Consider the following 23893-nt stretch of genomic DNA (forward strand, 5'->3'; position numbering starts at 1 on the left):
CAGGAACACCCTAAGTCAACTCCGAAAAATTTCTCTAATATGAGAACGTTTAGAGATAGAAAAAAAAATTTGCTTCGACAAAGTTGCTTGCAAGTAACTTAACTACAACTTTTTTAAACAACACATGTTTTTATTTTGCAAAACAAAAAAGTTAGTTTTTAAAATTCCCTAATTTGAGGACCACCCTGACGTTTGCAAGCACCAAAAGAACGGAATTTTTAAGAACAAAAACTTCTTCGAAAATACTAAATGTCCAAATATTGAAACAAATGTACTAGCACATTTTATTTAAATTTGTCATTAGAGTGGTACTATGAAATCCATCTTTTGTCAATAACTTTTTTATTTGAAATGTATCGTGAAAGTCATGTTGTAGAGACTTTTTAAACTCTTTAAGCAAATATTCAATAGCTGAATTTGTTGCCTGTATCGCTTCTAATAAAAAAGATGTACCCAAATATAGTAAAAAATTTGACTAATTTCAAATTGATTTTATACGAGCTTAAAAAATTAAATACCCCCAATTTTCTCATATTCCAAAGAATAACATACGCTCTTTCAAATGCCGTAAAAACACTTTTTTTTTGTTTGCCCCAACAAGAGATATTAACATTTGAAAAGTGCATATTTTTAGTATAAAAACGTCAATAGCTCTTGATCGGCGAAAGATGTTGACAAGCTTTGTGCAGCAAAAATTTGCGCCTTCTTAAGATCTAAAAGTTATTAGAAAACACCTTTGCTGAGAAATTCGAAATAAGAAAACTAGGGCAAAACAACTGTTTTTTTAAGAGCCACCCTAACTCAGTTCAAGAAAAAAGCTCTAAATCGGCCAATTTAAGAGTTATTTTCAAGTTATTTTCAACAAAGTTGCTTGAAATTAGCTCAGCTATAACTTTGCCGAAAAATATATACCTTAATCTATTCAAACAAAAAGTTAGACTTTTGATTTTTGATTTTAATGATAATAGGAACCAACCATTGCCATAAAAATGAGTGCCTAACTATAAGGAACAACTTTGTAGAAGAAACTTTTAGTCAAAAGTTTCATATCATTCCACCTAAATCTGCATTCTGGACCACTGTGCACTGTTAGAGATGTAGGAAGTAAGGCACAGCAAGTGCTAAGCGAAGTAATGCCACGGTAGTTGCCAACGTCCTGTTTGTTGCTCTTCTTGTGTACTGGAAACATGTGCGTTAGCTTCCAACAGGATGGGAATACGCCGACGTTCACGGACCGCTGAAAAACGTGCAGCAGTGGAGAAAACAAACTGTCCAAGTGCGTTTTGAGGAACACCGATGGATTCCCGTCAGGACCCGGATTGTACGACGACTTGCGTTTCGAGGAAGCTTTGGAAAACATCTCGGGATTGATGCCAATTCTGCTCATGGTTTGGCCACGAACGCTCGTCCATGAAGACACTAGCATTTTTTTCAGAGAACAGGTGAAAGATATCTTGCGTAGATGAGGCCACGTTACCATTATGTATCATAGACGACGGCAGACCAGCTTCATGACGTTGCTCGTTGACAAACTTCCAAAACAGCTAGGGACGTGACTTAGGCTTTCTCTGCAATCCACGTCGATACTGAAGAAAGCACCATTTCGCAACTCGTTTGTATTCGTGATTGATCCTGACATAGTGACGTTCAAGGGATAGTGTGCGGTGCTAGGCGAATTTCCTCTTTCTGGATTTCAGTCGACGAAATTCGCTCGTATGCCATGGTGGATGGGTCGTATGATGATGAATCTTTTTTGGAACGTGTCTGTCAATGACAGATGCCAAGACATTGGAAATAGCTTGAGCGGCGGGCTCAATGTCAACGGTGTCCATCTTGAAACATCTGGAGTTGAGTGCGTCTTTTAAAAAAACTGCTGGTAGACAGTCGCCTGCCTTAGCTCAGTCGGTAAAGGCGCATCTACAAAGCAAGCAATGCTAGAGGCGGCTGGGTTCGATTCCCGGTCCGGTATAGGATTTTTTATGGTTGGAAAATTTCTCGACTTCCCTGGGCATAGAGTATGATTGTACTTGCCAGACAAATATACTAATGCAAAAATGGTACAGGCATCAAAAGCTCTCAATTAATAACTGTGAAAGTGCACCTAGAACACTTAGTTGAAAGCACGCAATAAGCTAATATGCGATAAGAAATAAGCTTGAAATGCGAAGAAGAAAAAGAAGAATAAGAGGCAGAAAAACGTCCCAAAACTGTGGTTTCTATCACAATTTTAATAAAACAAAATCGAATATCCTTAATTTTGTATGACATAAGACTACGTTTGTGTTTTTTATATGAGGTTAGATATTGTGAATACGAAAAATAAACAAGTAACTAAAAGTAGTCAGATTTTGAACAAGTTATACTCGGCTATTTCATAATACATTTTCAATATTTTTGCATCAATCGCTCGGAATTTTTTCTACGTATTGCTTCAAATATGTAAAACTATTGATTTTTCAACATTACACTTTCAGCGGTGCCGCTAGTATAGTGGCAAGCATGATTGCCTCTAACCCCAAAGGTCTGGGTTCAATCCCAGTCAACGCCACCGGGATTTCTGAGGCATAGAATCTCTGATGACCCCTTTTTTCGGAAGGGAAGTAAAGCTGTTGGTCCCCGGTCCATGAGATGATGTGGGAGCTGCCTCCCTGGCGTCGGTAGCAATGCCCAACTAACAATTTTCGCAATGTAAACGCTTTACTCATTTCATTTATACAGCCTCAAGCTGTATTCAAATGCTATACGATATGAGGAAACCTTTACTCAACCTCTTTACAAGAAAATCTGGCGAACTTAGTCAGCTTCTTATGGCTGTTGGGACAGTTGGATCAAGCTCTTATTGCATTTCCATTAACACTTCTAAACAGCTGTTATCCTGCTGTTTAGTTCTGTGCAAACTTGAAAGGGGCTTATTCAACCTTTTTCTGGTTATCCAATAATCACTACACAACTTTCTATTGAAGCCGGGTTAAATATTGTTTACGCTTTTTTTGTTGGAGCAATTGTTGAGTTTATTTTGCTGTGAGAATCAAATGAATCGAAATTAGTTATTAGCACACCACCAAATTATTTACACTGCACCGGAACCTGGAATCAAACTCGAGACGACCATATTGGCAAACCTTGACACTACCAACTTCGCTACGCCAACACTTTGAACTGACGTAAACAAATATACATGACTTTCTACAATAATTTCGTTGAGTAGAGGCTTTATAATAGTGCACATGAATCACTTTCAACAAGTTACTTCAGCTTTGTAAAAGAGCAGAGTAGAAGCTGTAAAACTGCACACGTCTAAATATAAACCTAGTTGACTGTGAAAATGCTTCCGAAGTTGCTCTAACACAGTTTATAAGCTGAGTACAGGTTGTTTAGTTGTTGAAAAAGCACTTTTGATGTTTATGTTATTCAGCAAGAGTGGTTGGTTGTATAGAAGCCATCAAATGAGTAATATATTCATTTTATTAGCTCTGATTTGCAGCTACCAGTTAAAGTTGATTAATATTTGCATAGAAAAGACATTAGCGTTTATTGGCTGCTGTTATTCAGTGCAACAGACAAATTGAATAATGGTAGTGAAAAAGTTGAGTAAACGCTCTTCAAACACATTTTACTAGCTTCTGCTTGTAGCTGTATCTGCAGCTTTGTTCCAACTTTACCCGCGAACCAAAGTACGCCTACGCAAACCAATACCACTTTCGGAAAGGTGATAGTTGCCCCTATCCGATGATGTAACGAAAAGTGTTCAGGTTTTGAGTAATCATAACTCGGCTATTTCATGCTACTTTTTCCATATGTTTGCTATGGAAATCGATCAGGATTTGCTCTATGTATCGATTCCAATAGGTAAAACTATGTATTTCCAAAAACACACCCTTGAAAAATTGGTAAACGTCAAGCATCACCTGGTAAGCGTCAAGCCGTACACTAATTAAGTAAGGGAAAAGGGGGGGGGGGGAAAGTGAGGTCTTGTCAAATCTTTCGAAATATTTTCCGAAGGCTCACCCTTCCTTTGATCCCTTCTTACGTAATTTCATTCCAAAGAATTAAACAGTTGTTTTTTTTATGGTGGAGAGTTGTTCAGGTATTTTTTCCTTTATTATAGAGATGTTAAGCTTTGGCGGGTTCATCTCTTATTGCATATTATAAATAGACGCGGGCTTATTAATAGCCCCCGTGGGTTTACTATCCCTAGCATTAGTTCTACTGATTATCCGTAATCTTGTTCATTTTCATTTACCGTGTAATGTTACCTTTGTGTTTGGTATTTTATCTATACACGGCGATTAAATCGGTTTAATCAGTGGTTATGATGAGTTGAGTATATCCGTTGAGGTGTGACGTCATTTTCCTGTGATTATTTTGTTTCCTTCTGTTGGAATTTCCGATGAGGTGGAAGAGATCTACATCTTTGACGAAACAGTTCAAGGGTGCTGATGAAGTTTCCTCGGCTTGAAGGACGTTACGGTTGCTGTTTGGAATTTGATCTTTTTTTCCGAAGATCGGCATATTTTAGGCAGGTGGTTGATGGGGTTTGCGCTGCTGTTGGAGAACCGAAAGGCGAGAGTGCTGTTTTTAACACCGGTTGAAGAAGTAGCGCCAGCATAACTATTGGAGTTCTTCGAAATCATCGTGATGTCATGGATTCCTTTGCTACATATCGGGTGAGATCTTTCCTTAATTTTTCTCGTAATCCCATTTTATTGATAGTTATATTAGTTATACATCACACTTTACACTTTACATTACGTGCTTACATTATTAGTAATTAGAGATAAAATGTATATTTGCTTAATATAACCTTGAAATTTCAGTGTTACATCCACTTGATATTGTGAGCTGAAGAAACATAGAGCTGCATCTTATTATATGTAACATAATTATTATTTTCATTGCAGAATATCAACTATTTCATCAATATAGATAAATTTATATTCATTATTTCATATTTAATGTTCTGATATATTTCATTTCTCTTTTACATATATTTTCATTATATAAATAAATACTGGGTTGGGAGGGAGCATCAGGGTATCATTTGACCTGGAACTGGACGATTGGAGTGGTATAACAACCGGAGTCTAGGAGGGAATAAACACTATCATTTTCTGTATCCTACCGATTCGATTGTGGTGGTGTGAATTCTACTCCAACAGTTTCAGTGAGATTGACGCGCCCTTCTTTACAAGCCGTAGAATGCTTAATAAGAATTGCGTTACCCGATTTGGTGGATCGTATCGTTGGAAGGAGATTCTTAAATTCCCGTGGATTTCGCGTAAGTGTCTCTGCTTACGGGTCCGCACCTCCGTTTTTGGCCCTTCATACAGCGATATTGTGAATTCCGATCGGTAGCTCAAATTGATCTTGCTATTAAGAGGAGCTGCATACAAGACAAGATCTTTGAAGTGATGGTGGCTACCTTACATACCTACATACATACATACAAGATCGGCATATTTTAGGCAGGTGCAGAGGAAGTGCTCAACGAACAAAGGGAGGCGGCATGGATCATGCTCAACGTGTGAGATTTTGGTTGCTCCGGTGCGAAGTCGGGATATTACCTTTTGTTCTCTGAAATCAGGGAGGCCCTCCAATCTGCGGATGCAACCTTTGACCTTGCGTTAGAACAGTGTCGTGTGATTATACCAAGTAGTTGACCAAGAATTGTGACAGACAGAATTAAGCCACAATTTGGTATCGCGGCTACTTCATTTGTGAAATGGTTCGCTGCTATCCCAAAGGCTGCTAGATGGTCCACTTCGTCATTCCCCGTTATCCCACAGTGGTCAGGTATCCATGCGAGGACATTGTTAGGCAAAACACAGTGCTGTATGACTTGAATCCATGGGTGGCGAGAGCGTACAGAAGAGAGAGCAGAAATAACACTGGCTGAGTCAGTTGAAGCGGTTTTGTTGATTGTGTAATCACTGCAATGAATATTTAAAACCGAAGATCAGGTAAACGATGGAAAGCGCAGAAATTTGGTTCCAGCAATAATCCTGGAATGTATAGAACTTTACTGAAGATCAAGCACATTTTTTGAAGTTTTCGGAACATCTCTGAAAATATCTTAATTTTCCATAATTCCTCAGCGTGATTACCTCTCACCCCAGCAGGTCTGGGTTCAATATCAGTCAGCGCAACCGGGATGTTCTGAGGCATGACATCTTTGATCACGCCTTCCTTCGGAAGGGAAGTAAAGCCGTTGGCCCCCGGTTCATGAGTTGATGGGTCGATATGTAGGGTCCAAGTGTGGAAGCTGCCTCCCTGGCATCGGTAGCATTGGTGCTCAGCACGGCAAACAAAATCGTCGGAAAACAAACAAAAGGAGAAAAAAATAATTCCTTGAAACTTCCGTCTTAAAGTTACCTGATCTCCCCCAAAGTACTCGAAACTTATATAAAGTTAAGCTTCTCAGGTAATCTCTGAACTACCCTACAGATCTAGGAATTTCTTTAAAGTTTTTGTAAATTACTGAAATTTGATGATGTTCACTGAAGTCTTGCAATTTTTCGTCAGTTACTCTGAAGTTTACGGAATGTTCCTTAATTTTTCCCACATTCTCCTGATGTCCCTCAAATGTCTTTATGCTTCGGAACCATGCAGAAGTTTAAAAAATTTGCTATAGTTCCCGTAACAACTTTAACATTTTTGCAATTGGCTTGAAGCTAATGGAACTACCCTCAGGTTTTTTGATAATACCTGATGCCCCTTTCCTGAAGTTCTCCCAAGTCTTATAGATATAGTCTGATATAGATATAGCCCTGAAGTCTCCAAATTTCCCTTTACTTGGCATTTTCTTAAAATCCCAATCAGCCATGTCGTGGTTGCTTACTCATGCTTACTCCAAAGCTCTCAAAATAGCGATCTACATGTGCTCATCCACTAATTTTCACAAGGCGCTCGTGAAGTGATGAAACATTGCTCCACTCCTAGAGATACAAACAAATGCTTGAATAAAAAATCTGCTGAATTAAGTCAAATACTTCCATTCATTATAAGAAAATTAAAGGAACTTTTTTAGAAATTTGAAGAAGATCCGGGAAATCCTCAAAAACCGTGAAAGTTCAGAGGCATTTAGATCAATTTTTAAAACTTTAGCGATGTTCCAACATTTTTATGGAATTTCAAAACATTCAGAGATCTTATTAAAATATAATATGACTATAAAATATAGAAAGTTAATAGAAAGGAAATTTCGTTCAATCATATTTTTTTTCCTTTGGTTTGTTTTTTTTTCCGTCGATCTTGTTTTCCATGCTGAGCACCAATGCTACCGACGTGCCAGGAAGGCAGCTCCCACACCTGGACCCTACCTATCGACCCATCAACTCATGAACTGGGGACCAACGGCTTTACTTCCCATCCGAAGGAAGGCGTGATCAGAGATGTTATGCCTCAGAACATCCCGGCCACGTTAAAAAAGCCATACGAATGTTCTGCAACGCATCCCGAGCAGGAACGAATAACTCGATACCTTAAATTGGTATCGATTAGCCTGACATAAGAGGGAAAACACCAAAGAATAATACCACAATATAATTCCAATTCCAATTCCAATTTAATCAAACGCAATACCAAAATGATACCACACAAGTATATAAATTCTTGATATTTATAAAGTATTTTGCATGCCATTTCTTGACATTATTGCTGATATTTTACCTCTTATGTCAGGTTGATCAACACCAAATGTGGGTGTCAGGAACTAAATTTGGTATTGGAAAGTTATTTTTTCCTGCTCGAGAAAAGTTCCGAGAACTACAAGAAACTCCAGGACTTTCGGGAAGTTTATAGATCCTTAATGTAAATCATCAATGCAGATCGGAGAACTTTACGACAGTTCAATTAACATCAAGAAAATTTGTTGAGCTTCACTAGAATTTCAAGAAACTGCAGAATACTTACCCTAAGTTCAAAGATCTTTAGGAAAGTTCAAAGTGCGTAGAGAAAGCTCTATGAACTTCCGGAAATCGCCATGGATGTCCGAAAAATTGTGGAAACACGAGAAAAATTTCGAAAACTTCTGGAAATTTTGAGAAGTTCAGGTCCGTTTGATTAATTGCAGAAAAAATGAAGGAAGCTTACAGATGTTCCTAGAACACAGACCAGAAAAGAAAACGAAACTACACGGTGCAAAAGTGTCAAAAATTCAATTAACGTTCCATGAACATCTGAAAAATTGCGGGAAATTTCGAGCAGTGGTGAGAATTTCATGGAAATTCAAAAAAGAAAGTGCTGAAAACTTCAGGGTGGTTCCGAGACATTCAAGAACATTCTGAACATTTTAAAGATCTGTTATGGTAAGTTCCGATAGCTTTCAATAGACTGCCGCTCATGGCAAGTCCGTTCCATAGCACACATTAGCTAGCCGAGAAAAACGCGTTATAAGTTTATCTCGAACTCAGGCGAAATCAAATTTAACAAGACTTCAAGCTAAGTGTAGTCATATCATATCAGATTAAATAACAAATGAAACCGAATCTATAGCCCAGCAATGGCTCCTGTTAAGCCCTCAATAAATAACCGTGGAAGTACTCAACGAGCCGCAAGAAGTCAGCTTTACAATATCGATACCAGTAGCATCCAGTTGGCAACAACGGAATACCACATTCTGCCGAAAGCTTTCAATATCCCATCATCTGTCATATTGCCTGGAAATAGTTTCACGCCATCAAGAACCGCATTGATCCCAAAACAACAAAAACAACAATACTGCATCCGGGCACTCTTAACCAGAAGCAACGACCCAAACACTAATTGCATTCTCTGCGGTGCATCGTTAGCGACGAAAATCGCATGCCCATCACGCAACAGACCCCTAGCAGAGAAGCAATAGAGGAGATAGGGATCACCCATGGAGGAGCCCTGGTGCGCTCACCCACACTCACTCACATCAATCAGTGACATCAGGCTGCGACGGCGACGACGACGACGACGACGACGATCGTTCTACGTTAACTATACTCTGCCTGCAGGATAACAAATTTCCCAGTAATAGGATATCACGATTATTGGAGCGCTATCAGCTGCACATAAACTTTCACGTCGTCAGAGGGAAGTGCTCTGTTTGCCCTTCTAGGCGAAGGAGCATTAGCGTTTATAGCGAGGGCAACATAGAGGGACCGCCCATCTCTATGGTCTTCTGCAAATGATAATCATCTCCCTGTCTATCTGGCAGGCAGGTTCGTCGTGGAGGATTTGCATCCAATTAAATTGTCTACCAACTTACTCCAGCTTGCAGAGCTCTTCTGCACCATGGCAAAGCGAACGCATTGCTTTTTCCGGAAAGTTTGGATAACATTTTTCCCATTCGTGGCTTGCGGTTTGGAGTAGTTCGCGTTTTCTCAGGAGTCGTATCAAACTAACGAGCTGGCTACTCTCGCAGTGCAATGTTCAAACAATCAATATGGCAAACAATTTCGGTGAATTGAGAAGGTTTCAACTAGCAGTGAAAAGAATGAGTTTTTAAAAGCCCCATTGGTTAGTGTGCTCTCAATTACGCCATTGAAGGGTTTTTCGTTCTTCATGTTTAAGCTGTTTTATTTTTCAATTATAGTGGCAGCACTGAAAACGGTTTCGCACCACTCTGGAAAAGGTGCATGAGTGGTTTTGAACATTTACCGTGGCTTTGATGTGCGGTGATATTATGAGGTTTGAGTTCTTAGGATTGAAACATTATATTCAAAGTGTTTTTGTGTGACTTCATACGTGAAGTTTACGACTTTCAGAGTTGGTTGGAAATGCTATCTAACATGCAGTTTTATTATTTATTAGCTAGAGAGAAAGGTCCGCAGAGAGGTAGATAGCTCCGCTAGAGTAAGACAGTATGAAAATTGAATAGAAGATGCAAATGAGCGAAGTAGTACTACATATTGTATTCATTGTTGGAAAAAATCAATTGATATTTTTCCACTCTCATGCGCTCGCAATATCACGCGTGATATTGGAACAAAATATCATGGTGATATTGATTTTACAAGCTCCTTTGATATTGCGAGACTATTCATATCGTGCAAAAATCAAGCTGAGAGTTGACTCGACACTTACATGATTCCGTTGCACATCGTTTTCTTAGAAAGAGAAAGTATAGTATGCTATCTCTTTTTAATCTTCACCGATGGCAAACACGAAGTGACTGCTGCCAGCCGTTATGGAAGTTTCGGTTGCATTCTGATGTAAAGCAAAAATCATGAAACTCAATCTCACCACAGTTTGTCACATCACACCACATCAAGCTTACAAAACTCACCAGCTGCAAGAGTTTTGTTAGCTTTATATTCCGAGCTGCGATATCACAGCTTGCTAAAACAACCGCAGTTGTTTGCTTGTTGATTTTTGTCTACGAATATCAAGCGTAATCTTGGGCGTTGGCGAGATTTGATTTTTTGATATTTTCCCAACACTGATTCTAATAATGGCCCTGTGCACATTTTCAACTTCTATTAATGACCTTTATCTCTAGATAATAAATTATCACACTAAAGCTTCATTAAAACATTAACCTTTAAACAATCACGTCGGTGTACAAATTTAAATTTAAGCACCTTGGAACTTTTTGGGTTTCATGAAATTTAATAACCAAATTCAATAGACCAATACTTGAAGAATATTTTGGAGAATATCAGTCTTCAAAAAGTGCCCTCAAGGTGAACATAACAAACTGCTGTATTTTGTACAAAGAGCAAGTGCTCTTTCAGGCTTGAGAATTGTCACGTTTGTCATTAACGCACGACAAGATACATCGAAAGATGGTCATCCTGGAAAATTTTCCTCAAACAACAATTTCTTGTCGCACGACAAGTTCACCACGACAAATCAAGAATCCATTAAATCCTATCCCAACTAGCAATTTTCACAATGTAAACGCTTTGCTCATTTCATTTATACAGCCTCAAGCTGTAATTCAAATGCTACACGATATGAGGAAACCTTTACTCAACCTCTATACAAGCAAATCTGGCGACCTTAGTCAGCTACTTATGGCTTTTGCTTGGTACGGTTGTGACAAGCTCTTATTGTATATTCATGTTTAGTTACGTTTGAAAGGCGCTTATGTAACCATATGACGATTATCCAATAATAACTACACAGCTTTATCTTCAAGCCGGAGTTACATATTGTTTACTTTTTGGTTGCAGGAATTTATTGATTTTATCATGCTGTGAATCAAATTACTCGAAATTAGTTATAAGCACAACACCAAATTATTGCCCTGCACCGGAACGAACTCAAACTCGAGACGACCGCATTGGCATACCTTGACTCTACCAAGTGAGCTACGCCAACACTTTGAACTGACGTAAACAAATTTACATGACCTTTGTACAACAAAATCGTTGAGTAGAATAGTGCACATAAATCACTTTTTTCGACTAGTTAGTTCAGCTTTATAAAGAAGCGGAGTAATAGCTGCAAAAATGCACAAGCTTAAAAAATAAACCTAGTAGACTGTAAAAATGCTTACATAGTAGCGCTAACACAGTTTTGACGTAGGACTACGTCTGTGATTTCTATATGGGGGTACACTTTGTGAAAACCGAAAATGGAACATGTAACAAAATTATGAAAGATTTTGAACGTAAATAACTCAGCTGCCCCTGGACCAATTTCAATAATTTTATCACCAATCGATCAGAAATATTTCTATGCATTTAATTTAAGACTTTATCATATTTAAAAATGTCACAATTGAAAATTGCACGAATGTGAGATTGTTGCTATGATAGTTAAAATTATCACCATTTGCCTAAGAAAAGCGATTTCCCTAACACAGATTTCTAGTTGAATTCCATTCGGTCTCACCAAACGGTGTTTATCCATTCATCGCGTGGTGAGTGGTGGTGTTCTCCAATACACAACGAAAGGTTCCCTACAAGCAGCTAGCTATCAACGATGGCCTCGGATCGGATTCAGTTCTAATCACCGTGTGTGGTGGTGTCCGGTCGTTGGCATCAGCAGCAGCAGCAGAGCTTTCGGCGCGTGGCGTTGAACATTGTTCTCCAGTACACAACGAGAGGTTGCCTGCAAGCAACGAGCAGCAGCCCACATGAGCATCCATAGAAGGAGGAAGAAGCGGCACAGCTATTGATCGGAATCAGTAGCTCATCGTGAGTCGCTGTGGGCCATCTATTTCAAGCGCGTCATACTAAAGAGTATAAACAGCGAGAACCACGCACAAATTCCTATTCCTAACACAAAATACAAGCTCCTGCTGCAGTTAACAAATGAGATTTATTGTAAAATATCACGTAGTCTTACGTCACCATTGCGTACAACCCCATAGGGCTATCCCTTGTAGTTTTTATATGGCGGTTTATTTTGTGAAAACTGAAAATGGAGCATGTAACGAAATTATGAAAGATTTTGAACGTTAATAACTCAGCTGCCGCTGGACTTATTGCAATAATGGTATAACCAATCGCTCAGATATATTTGTACGCATTGAACGCAATACTTTAGATCATTAATTTTCAACAAGAACCTATTTAAAAAGTGGTAAATGTAAAGCATTGTCCAAAAGCGTCGAAATAACTAACAGATCCACCAATTACGTACATGCATATGCTGCTTCCCCAACAAGTCACCAGAGAGTCTTTAGTAGACGAAACAAGCCGAAGTGACATTCGCCTCCGATCTTCGGGCGTGTGCGAATAGGGAGGATGCAGTTGCGTAACATTTTGCACACTCATCGCCATATTCAGAGCCACACGCCGATCACCACACAAAATGCTCTCTAGAGTGTAATCTTGTAACCAAACCTGGAAGCAGGGGTGCAAGTGATTTTGATCGATTCTCTTCATCGACTTTCTGTTTCGTTATTAACTCGACGGCAAACGCATTCATTGATTCGTTTGTGGTTCTGAATGATATAAGAGCATAGCAGAAATAGTGCAAAATAGGTTAGTGGAGCTATGGTCATCAAAAGAGAAAATCGATGAATTTCACCCCTCTGCTCCTTACATTTTCGAAGGACCACAACAAAACATGAATTTGCACTATTGTCTTGCGATGCCTAAAAATTCAATTATTCGATTAACGATTAATCGTAAATATTTTTCAAGCTATTCGATTAAATATTTATCGAATTTTCAATTATTTGAGCAAGTTTTCGGCATCCCTTTTTATTTCTACTCGTTTGATTTAGCGCAGTAGAGAAAATAATTAAAAGTACTAATTTATCTGAACAGGCATAGAGAAGAACCATGACGTGAAACAGGTTCAAAAATTCACCGAAAAAAAGTATTAAGAGTCTTTCTGCTAAAGGTTAAGATTTACCAACTTGTTGTGAGAAGGAGTTTAACGAGAAAACCTCCATCGCAGTTCATCGAAAAGTGCAGACCTCGTTTTTTGGTTGAAGTGTCGTTCGTGTGTGGCTTCCAGCTGCCTTTGATCGGTCTTTGTCCAAACCGTTGCCGCGTTCAAAATCACTTGCTTTCTGTGTGATTTTTTCCGTTAGTAATTTGTTCATAACCAGAAGAAAACCCACCCTTTTTCGCCATGTACAACAAGTTCATGAAGGCTCTCGATCTGGCCATTGAGATGCGCAACTCACCACAGAAAGCCATGAAGTGCCTGCTGGAGGAATTCTGCCGCGTGAATGGTTACCCATCGCGTCACCGTTCCGTAGTTGATGACGCCCGCTTTAAGACGGTTTTGGACGAGGCCTGCACTAAGGCCAACGAAGATCCCAGCTTGGAAGATAGCGTCGTCCAGGCCGAAGAACAGCAGCCACAAGCTGACGATCTTCCATACAAATCAGAAGAGACCGAGTCCAACGACAATCAGGATGAAATTGACGACGCTGGCCTAACGGAGGAGGAAGTCGTTCTGCAGAACGCCGCTTCCGAATCGCCCGAACCTACGTGACGGCATGCGCTCTCGGGGACGTATCCTGAAGGTCGTTGAGAACTATCACGGAAATGTGGCACAGCTGGAGTCGTGCCAATCGCGCAGCGACGGAGTCATGTTCGACGTCCTCATCAAGGTCGACATGGCCCAGCCCAATCTGCTGCAGTTGATCCGTTCGCTGCGTCAAACCGCCTCGTCTGGCAGCGTTAGCCTGCTGACCGAGAACAACGTCAACGTCAAGGCCCCGTGGTTCTCGAGCCATGCCTCCGAGCTGGACATCTGCAACCACCTGGTGACCAAGTACGAACCAGATCTGGACATGAACCACCGCGGTTTCGGTCTAGGGACATTCCGATATTTCCGATATATCACAATATCGATATTTTTCTTCCGACATCCGATATTTTTATATCAATATATTCGATTCAATATAGCGCCATGAAGCTGCATTGTCGCTTGATTCAATCAAAGGACCGTTTACCAAGATTCGAGAAGTTGTGAAATATTTTAAAATCAGCCTCAAAGCTTCCGATAAATTACGTAAGGTTCCAACGTATAACGGCGTAGCTGAGGGAAATATCAAGAAATTTATCCTTGATGTTAAAACGCGTTGGAACTCCACCTTTTACATGATAGATAGGTTTCTGGAGCTCCGTAAAACTGTGTCAGATATATTGATTGATGACACCAACGGTCCACCAATGCATACGTCGGCAGAGCTGGAGCTTGTGCGGCAGTTGTTAAATCTTTTAAGACCTTTTGAATTCATGACACGAGACATCAGTGGGGATAAATATGTGACAGTTTCTAAAGTTATTCCCATGGTAAACTGTCTTTCATCCAAAATTAGAAATTTTTCCTCTAACATTTCTGCTGTAAAAACCGTAAAAGACTGTCTTATGAAAGAACTACATAAAAGGTTTGGCCAAATTGAGCAAAATGTTGTGATGTCTGTAGCATCAATTTTGGATCCAAGATTTAAAAATCTACACTTCCAAAATTCTTCGGCCAAGTCCAAGGCTATTTCGAAGATCAGGGAAAATTTCAACGATGGCTATAGGAACGAAGATAACGATGATGCAACGGGTTCATTGGGTGAACAAAATGATGGAGAATTTGATTTCTGGGGACATCATAAGCAACTTGCTCAAAGCAATGAGTATCAGTCAACTGTAGGAGATGAGCTTGACGTTTATATGGTGAATCCAGTAGGCGCTCTGGAAACCAATCCTTTGATACTGTGGGAGGATATGAAACAAGTTTTTCCACAACTGTACCAGCAAGCAAGACTTTACTTGGTACATATGGCCAGATCCGTACCATGTGAGCGTCTGTTTTCAAAAGCAGGTGCTACAGTGACCACCACCAGGAATCGTCTTTCACCAAAGCACTTGGAGAAAATCCTATTTCTAAGCAGTGTCGACGAAGCAGACTTTCAATTAGCGTTCAATTAAATTAAATGATCAGATGTACTTTCACAGCTCACGAAATAAAAATGTATTTCAATTAAATAGTATGTTTTTATATTTTACGTTTTTTAAATTTTGCAAACATCATCATCGATATTTTGAATTCGATATATCGGTAATATCGATACTTTGATTTGATAATCGTATCGAATCAAAAATCTATATTTTGCAGTATCGGAACGTCCCTAATCAGACCTGGTCGGCCGTGTTCATCCGCGTCAAGCACGTCTGCTCCGAGTACGTGACCGTGTTCAAAAAGCTCTAGGAAGAAAAGATTTTCGTCATGGAACGCATCCCACAACTGCCGAAGATGAGCGACCGCCCGGGACTTCCTCGCTTCGCTGGCGTTCCGCATCTTCCAGTGCACCCAGTACGTCCGACACATCAACTCGCCATACCACACACCAGAACCCGACTGCATCCACAAACTGCTGGGCCATGTGCCACTGCTGGCCGATCCGAGCTTCGCTCAGTTCTCCCAGGAGATTGGTCTTGCCTCGCTGGGCGCGTCGGATGAGGAAATCGAGAAGCTATCTACGGTCTACTGGTTCACCGTAGAGTTCGGTCTGTGCAAGGAGAACAACGAAATCAAGGCCTACGGTGCCGGTCTGCTGTCGGTTTACGGAGAACTGCTGCATGCCATCAGTGACAAGCCAGAGCATCGCGCATTCGAGCCGGCCAGCACCACCGTCCAGTCCTACCAGGACCAACAATACCAGCCAATCTACTACGTCGCCGAGAGCTTCGAGTATGCCAAGGAGAAGTTCCGCCACTGGGTCTCGACCAATTCCCGGCCATTCCTGGTCCGCTTCAACCCACACACCGAGCGCGTTGAAGTCGACAAGCTCGAAACCCTCGTGTCACAGCTCAACACCGAAATCCTGCATCTGACGAATGCGATCACCAAGCTGCGACAGCCGTTCTGCTAAAGACAGCTGCACTAAGAAACTGTGCTGTGAATTCCCAGTCGTCCATCAAATGACATCATCAGAGTACCTTCGGGTGCCGTCGGCCTTCGAAACTTGCCGAACCCGTCCCGTCCCCTGGCACTCTAGACTAAAACCCCAACGAAGCAAATGACGAACGAAAGGACATTCCAGAAGGTCTACAGCCAAAAACTGCAACAAGTCAACAACAGTCAACAACAACTGGGACGCCAGGATGGAGCAATACCCCCTTTGATCCAGCTCCCGAACCCCACCCGTGACGCAACAGGTCAACACCCCAACAACCTCGATAATATGGACGCACTAATGAAGCAGGAGATCAACCCTCGTCTTTCGGGGCCGGGGTGGACGAAACACTTTCAGGCCAAACTTTTGGAATTCGAACAAAATTTCGCGATCTGAGTGTTCAGCGAAATAATCACATCGCAAGTTCCGAAGAACTACTACGAAATTTTCAGACAGGCACTAGAACCCTTGTTGTGACCAAGCCTTTTCATACCCTTGTAATGCCGTCTATTATATATTTTCATAAAATATCCCTATTCTACATCGATCATTGTAGAGTAGAGATACTTTTTAGTAAACTATCTCTAATTTAAAGATTCGTAATTTAAGTACTATTTACTATTTAAAATAGAGGTAAATCTTAAATTATTTTATTTTTGATCTAGAACGTGTTGCAGCTTCTTCTCTCAGACGACGCGGAGTGCCACTGCTCTGGTGTGGGCCCCTTGTGGCTCCGGGCTTCTTGACCAGGGGGATTCCCCGACGCGCGCGTCCGGCTGGAGTGCCTTGGACTCCTTTGAGCCAATCACGCAGTGGATCTTTCCACGCTCGCGAATAAGTGACTGCTTTTGTCACCAAAGGGAAGGTGCTTTAGCTGGGTGGACACTGGTATTCTGTGGCCTTCCAACCTGTCGCAGACACCAGTTCAACCCCTGTCCAACAGCAGACGGACCGAGACTCTTGCGAGTGCCCAATCATTGAACCGAAGAATATGGGATTGTCCGGTTCGATTTGCTAATCCAGCTGCCTACACGTCATCATCATCTTCCAAAGGCTTTAAGCCTGTACTACCATCGGCCTTTTTCAGAGCCACCAAGATTTTTCAAAAAAGTTAAATTTTTGTTCAGGGCAATCATAGTCATACTAAAGAGTGTAAACAGAGAGAACCCCGCTCAAATTCCTTTTTCTAAACAAAACATAAACTCCTGCTTCAGTTAACAAATAACATTTATTATATAAGACCACGTTGTCCTACGTCACCATTGCGTACAACCACATAGGGCTGTTCCTTGTATTTTTTTTTAGGTTACTGCTGCTTCAGCGATTTACTCCCATACTTTTCGATACAACGATTCTGTTTTTGTTATCATCAGAATGAAAACTAGCAGAACCGTCTGCTGACGTGAGGGAGCCATACTTCTATGAACAGTGAAGAGTTGCCGAAACAAACAAGGAACTGCGGTAAACGTACCATCTGCAACCCAATACTTTGCCTGTTCAAGACGTCGCAAGTTTTCATGCGTTCCAAAAATTAAGGCGCTTTCATTATTGTCACCGATGTCAGGAATCAATAGACGGTCCCATTATCTTTCTTCTGGAATTCATCGGGTAGATTATGCCTAGCGTCCATTATGCCTAACGTCCTTTATGCCTAACGTCATTTATGCCTAACGTCCATTATGCCTAACGTCCATTATGCCTATCGTACATTATGCCTAACGTCCATATGGTCAACTGATGTTTAAAAAAATCCAGGGTAAGTAAATCAAACTAGTGTGTATTAGACTTGGGAGACGAGTTCATGGGACTTAGAACAAGATCTCTGGTCTCCAACGTGTACATCAGGGCTCCTTCTAACCCTATTTATCTTCGTTGAGACTATTTTTAAAATTCACTGTCAGTGAACCAATTTGACAAAAAAGCAAACTTTTCCATAGTATTAATTCGGTAGGTTCTACGTCTTTTGGAGCTATATGGAGCCGAGGGACTTTTATTTTCATCACAATTACTGAGATCTTGATTCAAACAAGCAATCTAATCGTCCCTCATTACCAGCTAGAATAACACCTACGTGCAGCCAGTTCTTTTTCTTCTTCTTGTTGGCATTTCAAGCTTATTGCTTTGCGCATATTAGCTTATTGCGTCCTCTCAACTTAGTGTTCAATAGCACTTTCACAGTTATTAATTGAGAGCTTTCGATGCCAATACCAATGCATGAATTTGTATATTGTGTGGCAAGCACAATGATACTCTATATGCTCAGGGAAGTCGAGAAAATTTCCAACCCGAAAGATTCCCTCGACCGGACCGGGAATCGAACCCGCCGCCTCCGGCTTGGTAATACCATGCCTTTACTTACTAGGCTATGAGGCTCCAGCCAGTTCATCATAACTTAAACAGACACTACCGACATTACCGGCCCAGTTGATCACCGTCGCCAGAGGAATCCAGTTAGTTCATCCACAGTCCGACTCGCCACTTACCTTCGAATCTCCAATGTTTCCTAATAACGCTCCACACCATTAGTGTGATTCCTTTGTTGGATATTTCATTATAAAGGTCAGCCGTCACCCTCAGGACTTTCGCAACAATAGTCCATCCCTCCCCATCCCCTGGTACCCGAAATACGTTGATTGCTACTTGGGTGACCATTCGTCGGTTGAGCTGTGGTTGCTGTTGATGCAACTTATTGTGTCGTTTCGGTAATCGATCTAGCAGCAACGGCAGCAGCCCCTATCGCCGATAGCCAGGATCGAAACAAAAGTTTTATTATTGAATCAATTTCATCGCAGCTCTCGGACACGAAGTACGTGTGCAGCTAGCCCGGTATCGCGTTCTATCAACGATTGCCCAAGTTCCAGTCCTGCTAGAGTTCACATACCCACTCAGCGCACGGTTGCCCGGTTGTAGGTGGTCGCGGTGTGCACGAGAACAAAAAAAAATCGTTCCGTCCAGAATCTGACTAGTTTTTCAATTAAATATCAGAAAACGGTTTCAAACAATGGCCAGTGTGTAGTGTGCTTGCACGCTTGCAAAGTTGGTGATACGTTAAATATCCGAAGAGGAAAGTTTTTTCCCCAACCCCTCCCCGGTTGTCCGGCAGGCAAAGTGTTGTGAAACGAGAAAAAGTTTTTTTTTGTGTGCTTTGTTTGGTGCCGATTGTTGCTGGAGGAATAATTACCGTTTGCTGACCGCGGGAAAGTTCAGTGCCAGAAAGTTACCCAACTAGAAAGTTCGATCAACAAGCATGCAACCCATCAAATCATTTTACTACTTTTCGAAACTCTTCGGCCTCTGTCCGTTTCCGCTGGATGCGACAACCGTCGGGAATGTCCGCATCAACTACATCAAACAGCTGCTGCCCACCTATCTGACGCTGTTGTTCTACACGTTCTGTCTGGTGAGCATCTTCTGGCAGAGCGGTAACTCCTCGGACATCTCCAATGCGGCCAACTGGATTCAGGTATGGATGGGGACCAGTTTTTGCGGAAGGTTTAGCTAGGTATTCAGGCTTAGTTCGGCAATTTTGGGCTAGTCGCTTAACTCAACTTTAATATTCAGCTGCGATTGCTTGAGACCAATGATGCAGTTGAAAATATATGGGAAGTTTTAAGGTTATCTGATGCGAAATTGCTTCAAATTTGTGTTATAGCTTAATTAGCCATATGCAGAAAAGATGTCAAACGTAATAATAAAAGCCAAGACTAGGGCAATATTAGTAGCTCTTGAAGAACGAACTTGACAAAATTCATGATCGCAGACTTAACTAACTCTGATTGTTTGTTAAATATATCAGTTCAGCAATACTTGGAAGAAATTTACCAAAAGGATTCAACTTTTTGTTCGATATTCTGAACTAGGAATGTTTTTAATTGAGACTTATTTTCCAGCATTCAGGCCTGACATCCTAAATTAACATAACAAGTCTCTTCTACGCACATATTCCAGCGCTCATAAAGATTATGTGGATTCGTAGAAACCTTGAAAAAAAATCAAAATCCAAGACTAGATCTCGGATGCAAATCTAGATTTTGGATAAAATCTTTATGATGTTGGACAGGCACCAAATCTCAACAATAATGACCTGAGCTTTTAATAAGTTAAACATAATTCAGATGATGGAGACGTACCATTTTGTCACTTGTAATATCCGATACAGGTACTAAATAAAATATCAACCAGTGTTGGCAATATCAGAAATCAATTGATATTTTTTCCGCTCTCATGCGAACGCATGATACTGGAACAAAATATCATGCTTGATATTGATTTAACAAACTCCTTTGATATTGTGAGACTATTCACAACGTGCTAAAATCAAGCTGAGAGTTGACTCGACACAAAAATTATTCCGTTGCACATCGTTTTCTTAGAAAGAGAAAGTATAGTATGCTATCTCTTTTTACTCTTCACCGATGGCAGACACGAAGTGACTGCTGCCAGCCGCTATGGAAGTTTCGGTTGCATTCGGGTGTAAAGCAAAAATCATGAAACTCAATCTCACCACAGTTTGTTGAGATTTGCAGCTGGTGAGTTTTGTTAGCTTGATATTCTGAGCTGCGATTTTACAGCTTGCAAAATCAACCACAGTTGTTTGCTTGTTGATTTTTGTCTACGCAAATCAAGCGTGATCTTGGGCGTCGGTGAGATTTGATTTCTTGATATTTTCACAACACTGATATCAACCATGTCGTTTTGTAAACTACAATCAACTGCCCGTTTATTACGCTGCTTTCTCCCCTCATTATGGATAGTCTATAACTTCCCCCAACCTATCCCAAGTAACAATTCAGTAACCATTTAGCATCCACTCTGATTTATGATGGTTTTATGACGGCAATGAACAATCCATTTAGTTTAAATATAGCATTTCAAAGTGTAAAACATTCCTGCTTAGTAATTCAGCTTTTTGCTGTTTTAAAAACCTTTTATAGTCTGGCAAGAAAGTCAAAAACTGCCTTGTTTTAAAAATAAATTTTAAAACAGTTATCAGTCCCTCCTTAAAACTGTTCTGTAGTTCAAGCATAAACGTCATTAGCCATTGTTTATTAATGTCTTGATCAAATACTTTATAAACGTGTTCTATCATTATAAAAGCAACCATAAAACCATTAGGTTTTGCATTAGAGCAAAAAGCATTTATTGTTGCTTTTCAGGCTTATTGAAGTGCATCGTTAACTTCCCAATTACTTTGTTCACAAATTGAGCTTAAAAGATGGTTCCTCATAGCTAATAAATGCCAAATTTATGACAAGGAAATCTCGAAGTATGGGAAAAGAAGGATGAAAAATTCACATCGATTTCAGTAAAAATTACTTCTTTAGAAGAACCAGCACACCATTAACGACTGACCATCTGGTGGAGAATAGCAAACTGAGCCGGGCCCTCGAATTCATAAATCATTGTCGAAAGTTTAAAAAAACATACCAGCCTTCTCCAGATCTTGCGAAAAGATGACAACCGACAGCAAACCACTGAAACTGTTAGTTAGCGGAGATCAGCTGGTTTCCGATCCATAGCAGCGATTTTATTCGGCGAAAGAATCAACTCTTCGAAAATTTCATTCAAGCGTACATCCCTGCATCGTTGGATGGTGCACTTCTGTAACCATCCGGAAGAAGGTGATCTTTTTCGGGAACGATTGCGCTTTCAGCTGTTCGAAATGCGAAATGTTGTAAAACAGTATCGCAAACTGTCTGAGTAACCAATCTCCCAATCTATCGGGAAAAAACCATCTTGAAGAACCCTGGATCCCACAGCGCAACTATCGAAAGATAAACAAACGACGTTGACGTTTAAGAAAAATGGCTTTAGCTAAATACAATTCAGCCTTTTCTTCATAAAAGCCATTTTAAAACCTTATTAATTTGTTAAGGAATTCTTGAAAGCAAAACAACTTTTTCACAAATGACCCATGAAAATCAACTTTACAATTAGTTTTCTTGTTTTTTACAATCTTAGATTTTCAATCTTTATTTCCTTTGATACAACTATATTTTGGGAAATTTAACAATGAGCAAACATTTAAATGCGAAAATAATAAAAAAAATCTCAGTCAAGCTCGATCTGAAGAATACATATATATATATATTTTTTAATGTTAAATAATTAGTCAAATCGACGTTTTACGAGGGTGGACTTGATTTTTTCGATGTCTTCACGTACATTTCACATAAAATTTAATATGGCACATAAAACTAGGCCACTTAATGAGAACTATTGTAATAAATTAGGATATTCAACAAGATTTTTATACCATCAGTTTCAGAAAGTCTCGCCAAAACTGCTTGACAAAGTGGTCAATTATTTTGATAAGATCGGATTCATAAATCCTTTTCTATCTTGATTGATGCTTTCCTAGTGGATTCAGCATGCGGCTAGGGGAAATGACTCGGAAAGGGTTTTTATTGTAGCTAAATAGCTTTTATTGTAGCTTTCAAATGGTTCTCAATGCGTTCGTCATACAACCTTTTGCAGTAAATCAATCTTGAAGAGCTTCGAGAATACACCCTTCAGAACCTTCTCCAGGGTGGGCCAACTAGGCATATTCTAGTCTTAATGAGGTTTTGGTGAATGCATTAATGACAAAATAGCCTTGACCAGGGTTTTATGAATGTTGTTTTATAGTTGCTTTGTAGTATTTCATAAAACTTAAAATGTTACTTGGGATTATTGCTCAAGTACTCTGGTTGCTTGCATTCTCGGCGATGATGATATGCCTGCTTTTGATTCTGGTAACTCTGCTCATGCTGACCTCGCTGGACTAGGTCTGGAACTAGTTGTTGGTAATTCTGGAACTGGTGGGTTGTTGTTTGATTTTATTTCAATCTACTTCACGTGGGATACATTTCGATGAAACATTCTTCCGGTTTCTTTAGAGTGTAGTTTAACGTCCGTCCCACAGCGACGGTTAACTCTTCTGGACTGAAATTACTTACGAGTTTGTTGTCCTTCGTCATTCTCTTTGCTTCATTGAAAATGTCTGGTGGAAAACGGAAAAAGGAAGTCTGCACCAATCAGAAGATTGGAGAAGCAATTTTTTATTGAACATTAACGATGGAAAATTTGCATCGTTCTGGTTAATTTAAATTTTCTGGTGTAAAATTTCCTGGGGGCAAGTTTGTATTGAATATTTCTGGTGTAAGATTAGCAACAATTTGCTGCATGGAGGGGCAAGCTGAATTGAAAATTCCTGATGTAGAATTTGCACAGTTCTGGTGAATGGAGGGGCAAGCTTTATTGAACATTTCTGGTAGAAAAACTACAACGTTTTGGTGAATGAACGAACAGCTTAAAGTTGACTTCCGAGAAGAACCTCAAGGGTATTGAATTCTGAGGACAGTAAAAAAAAAAGATTTCTGGGAATGATTCCATGAAAATTCTACAAATAATTTTTAGTGAATCCTGCAGATAGTTCAAAGAAAATTTCAAAAAGAATACCGAGACCATCATATTTTGAGTGAAATTCCAAAGGGATTTTAAGTAAATCCGAGGATAATTTCTAGCTCAATCCGGGAAAAACTGGAATGGAATTTCAGTTCCAAGGTGTTCTGAGAAAAAAAATAAAGAAAAGTTCTAAATAAAATTCCAGTGAACTTCTGAGAAGAATTTCAAAAG

The 23893-nt window shown here is 40.1% G+C and overlaps 1 protein-coding gene, 1 long non-coding RNA gene and 1 pseudogene across 2 annotated transcripts in view; 2 read left to right on the forward strand and 1 right to left on the reverse strand.

The window, feature by feature from the left end:
* Window positions 1–23893, reverse strand: part of LOC135714949 (uncharacterized) — a 344260-nt gene that overhangs the window by 90387 nt on the left and 229980 nt on the right. The window lies entirely within an intron of this gene.
* LOC135714954 (tyrosine 3-monooxygenase-like) lies at window positions 13404–16419 on the forward strand (annotated as a pseudogene).
* LOC135714944 (gustatory and pheromone receptor 32a-like) overlaps window positions 19524–23893 on the forward strand; it is a 37556-nt gene continuing 33186 nt past the window's right edge. Inside the window, exon 1 of the mRNA XM_065238352.1 lies at window positions 19524–19739. Within this exon, the coding sequence (XP_065094424.1) occupies window positions 19524–19739 (216 nt within the window). The remainder of the gene's footprint in view (window positions 19740–23893) is intronic.

Source organism: Ochlerotatus camptorhynchus, unplaced genomic scaffold (assembly GCF_037179485.1).
Source record: "Ochlerotatus camptorhynchus isolate MF236.1 unplaced genomic scaffold, CSIRO-AGI_Acam_v1.1 ptg000767l, whole genome shotgun sequence".
Classification (NCBI taxonomy): domain Eukaryota; kingdom Metazoa; phylum Arthropoda; class Insecta; order Diptera; family Culicidae; genus Ochlerotatus; species Ochlerotatus camptorhynchus.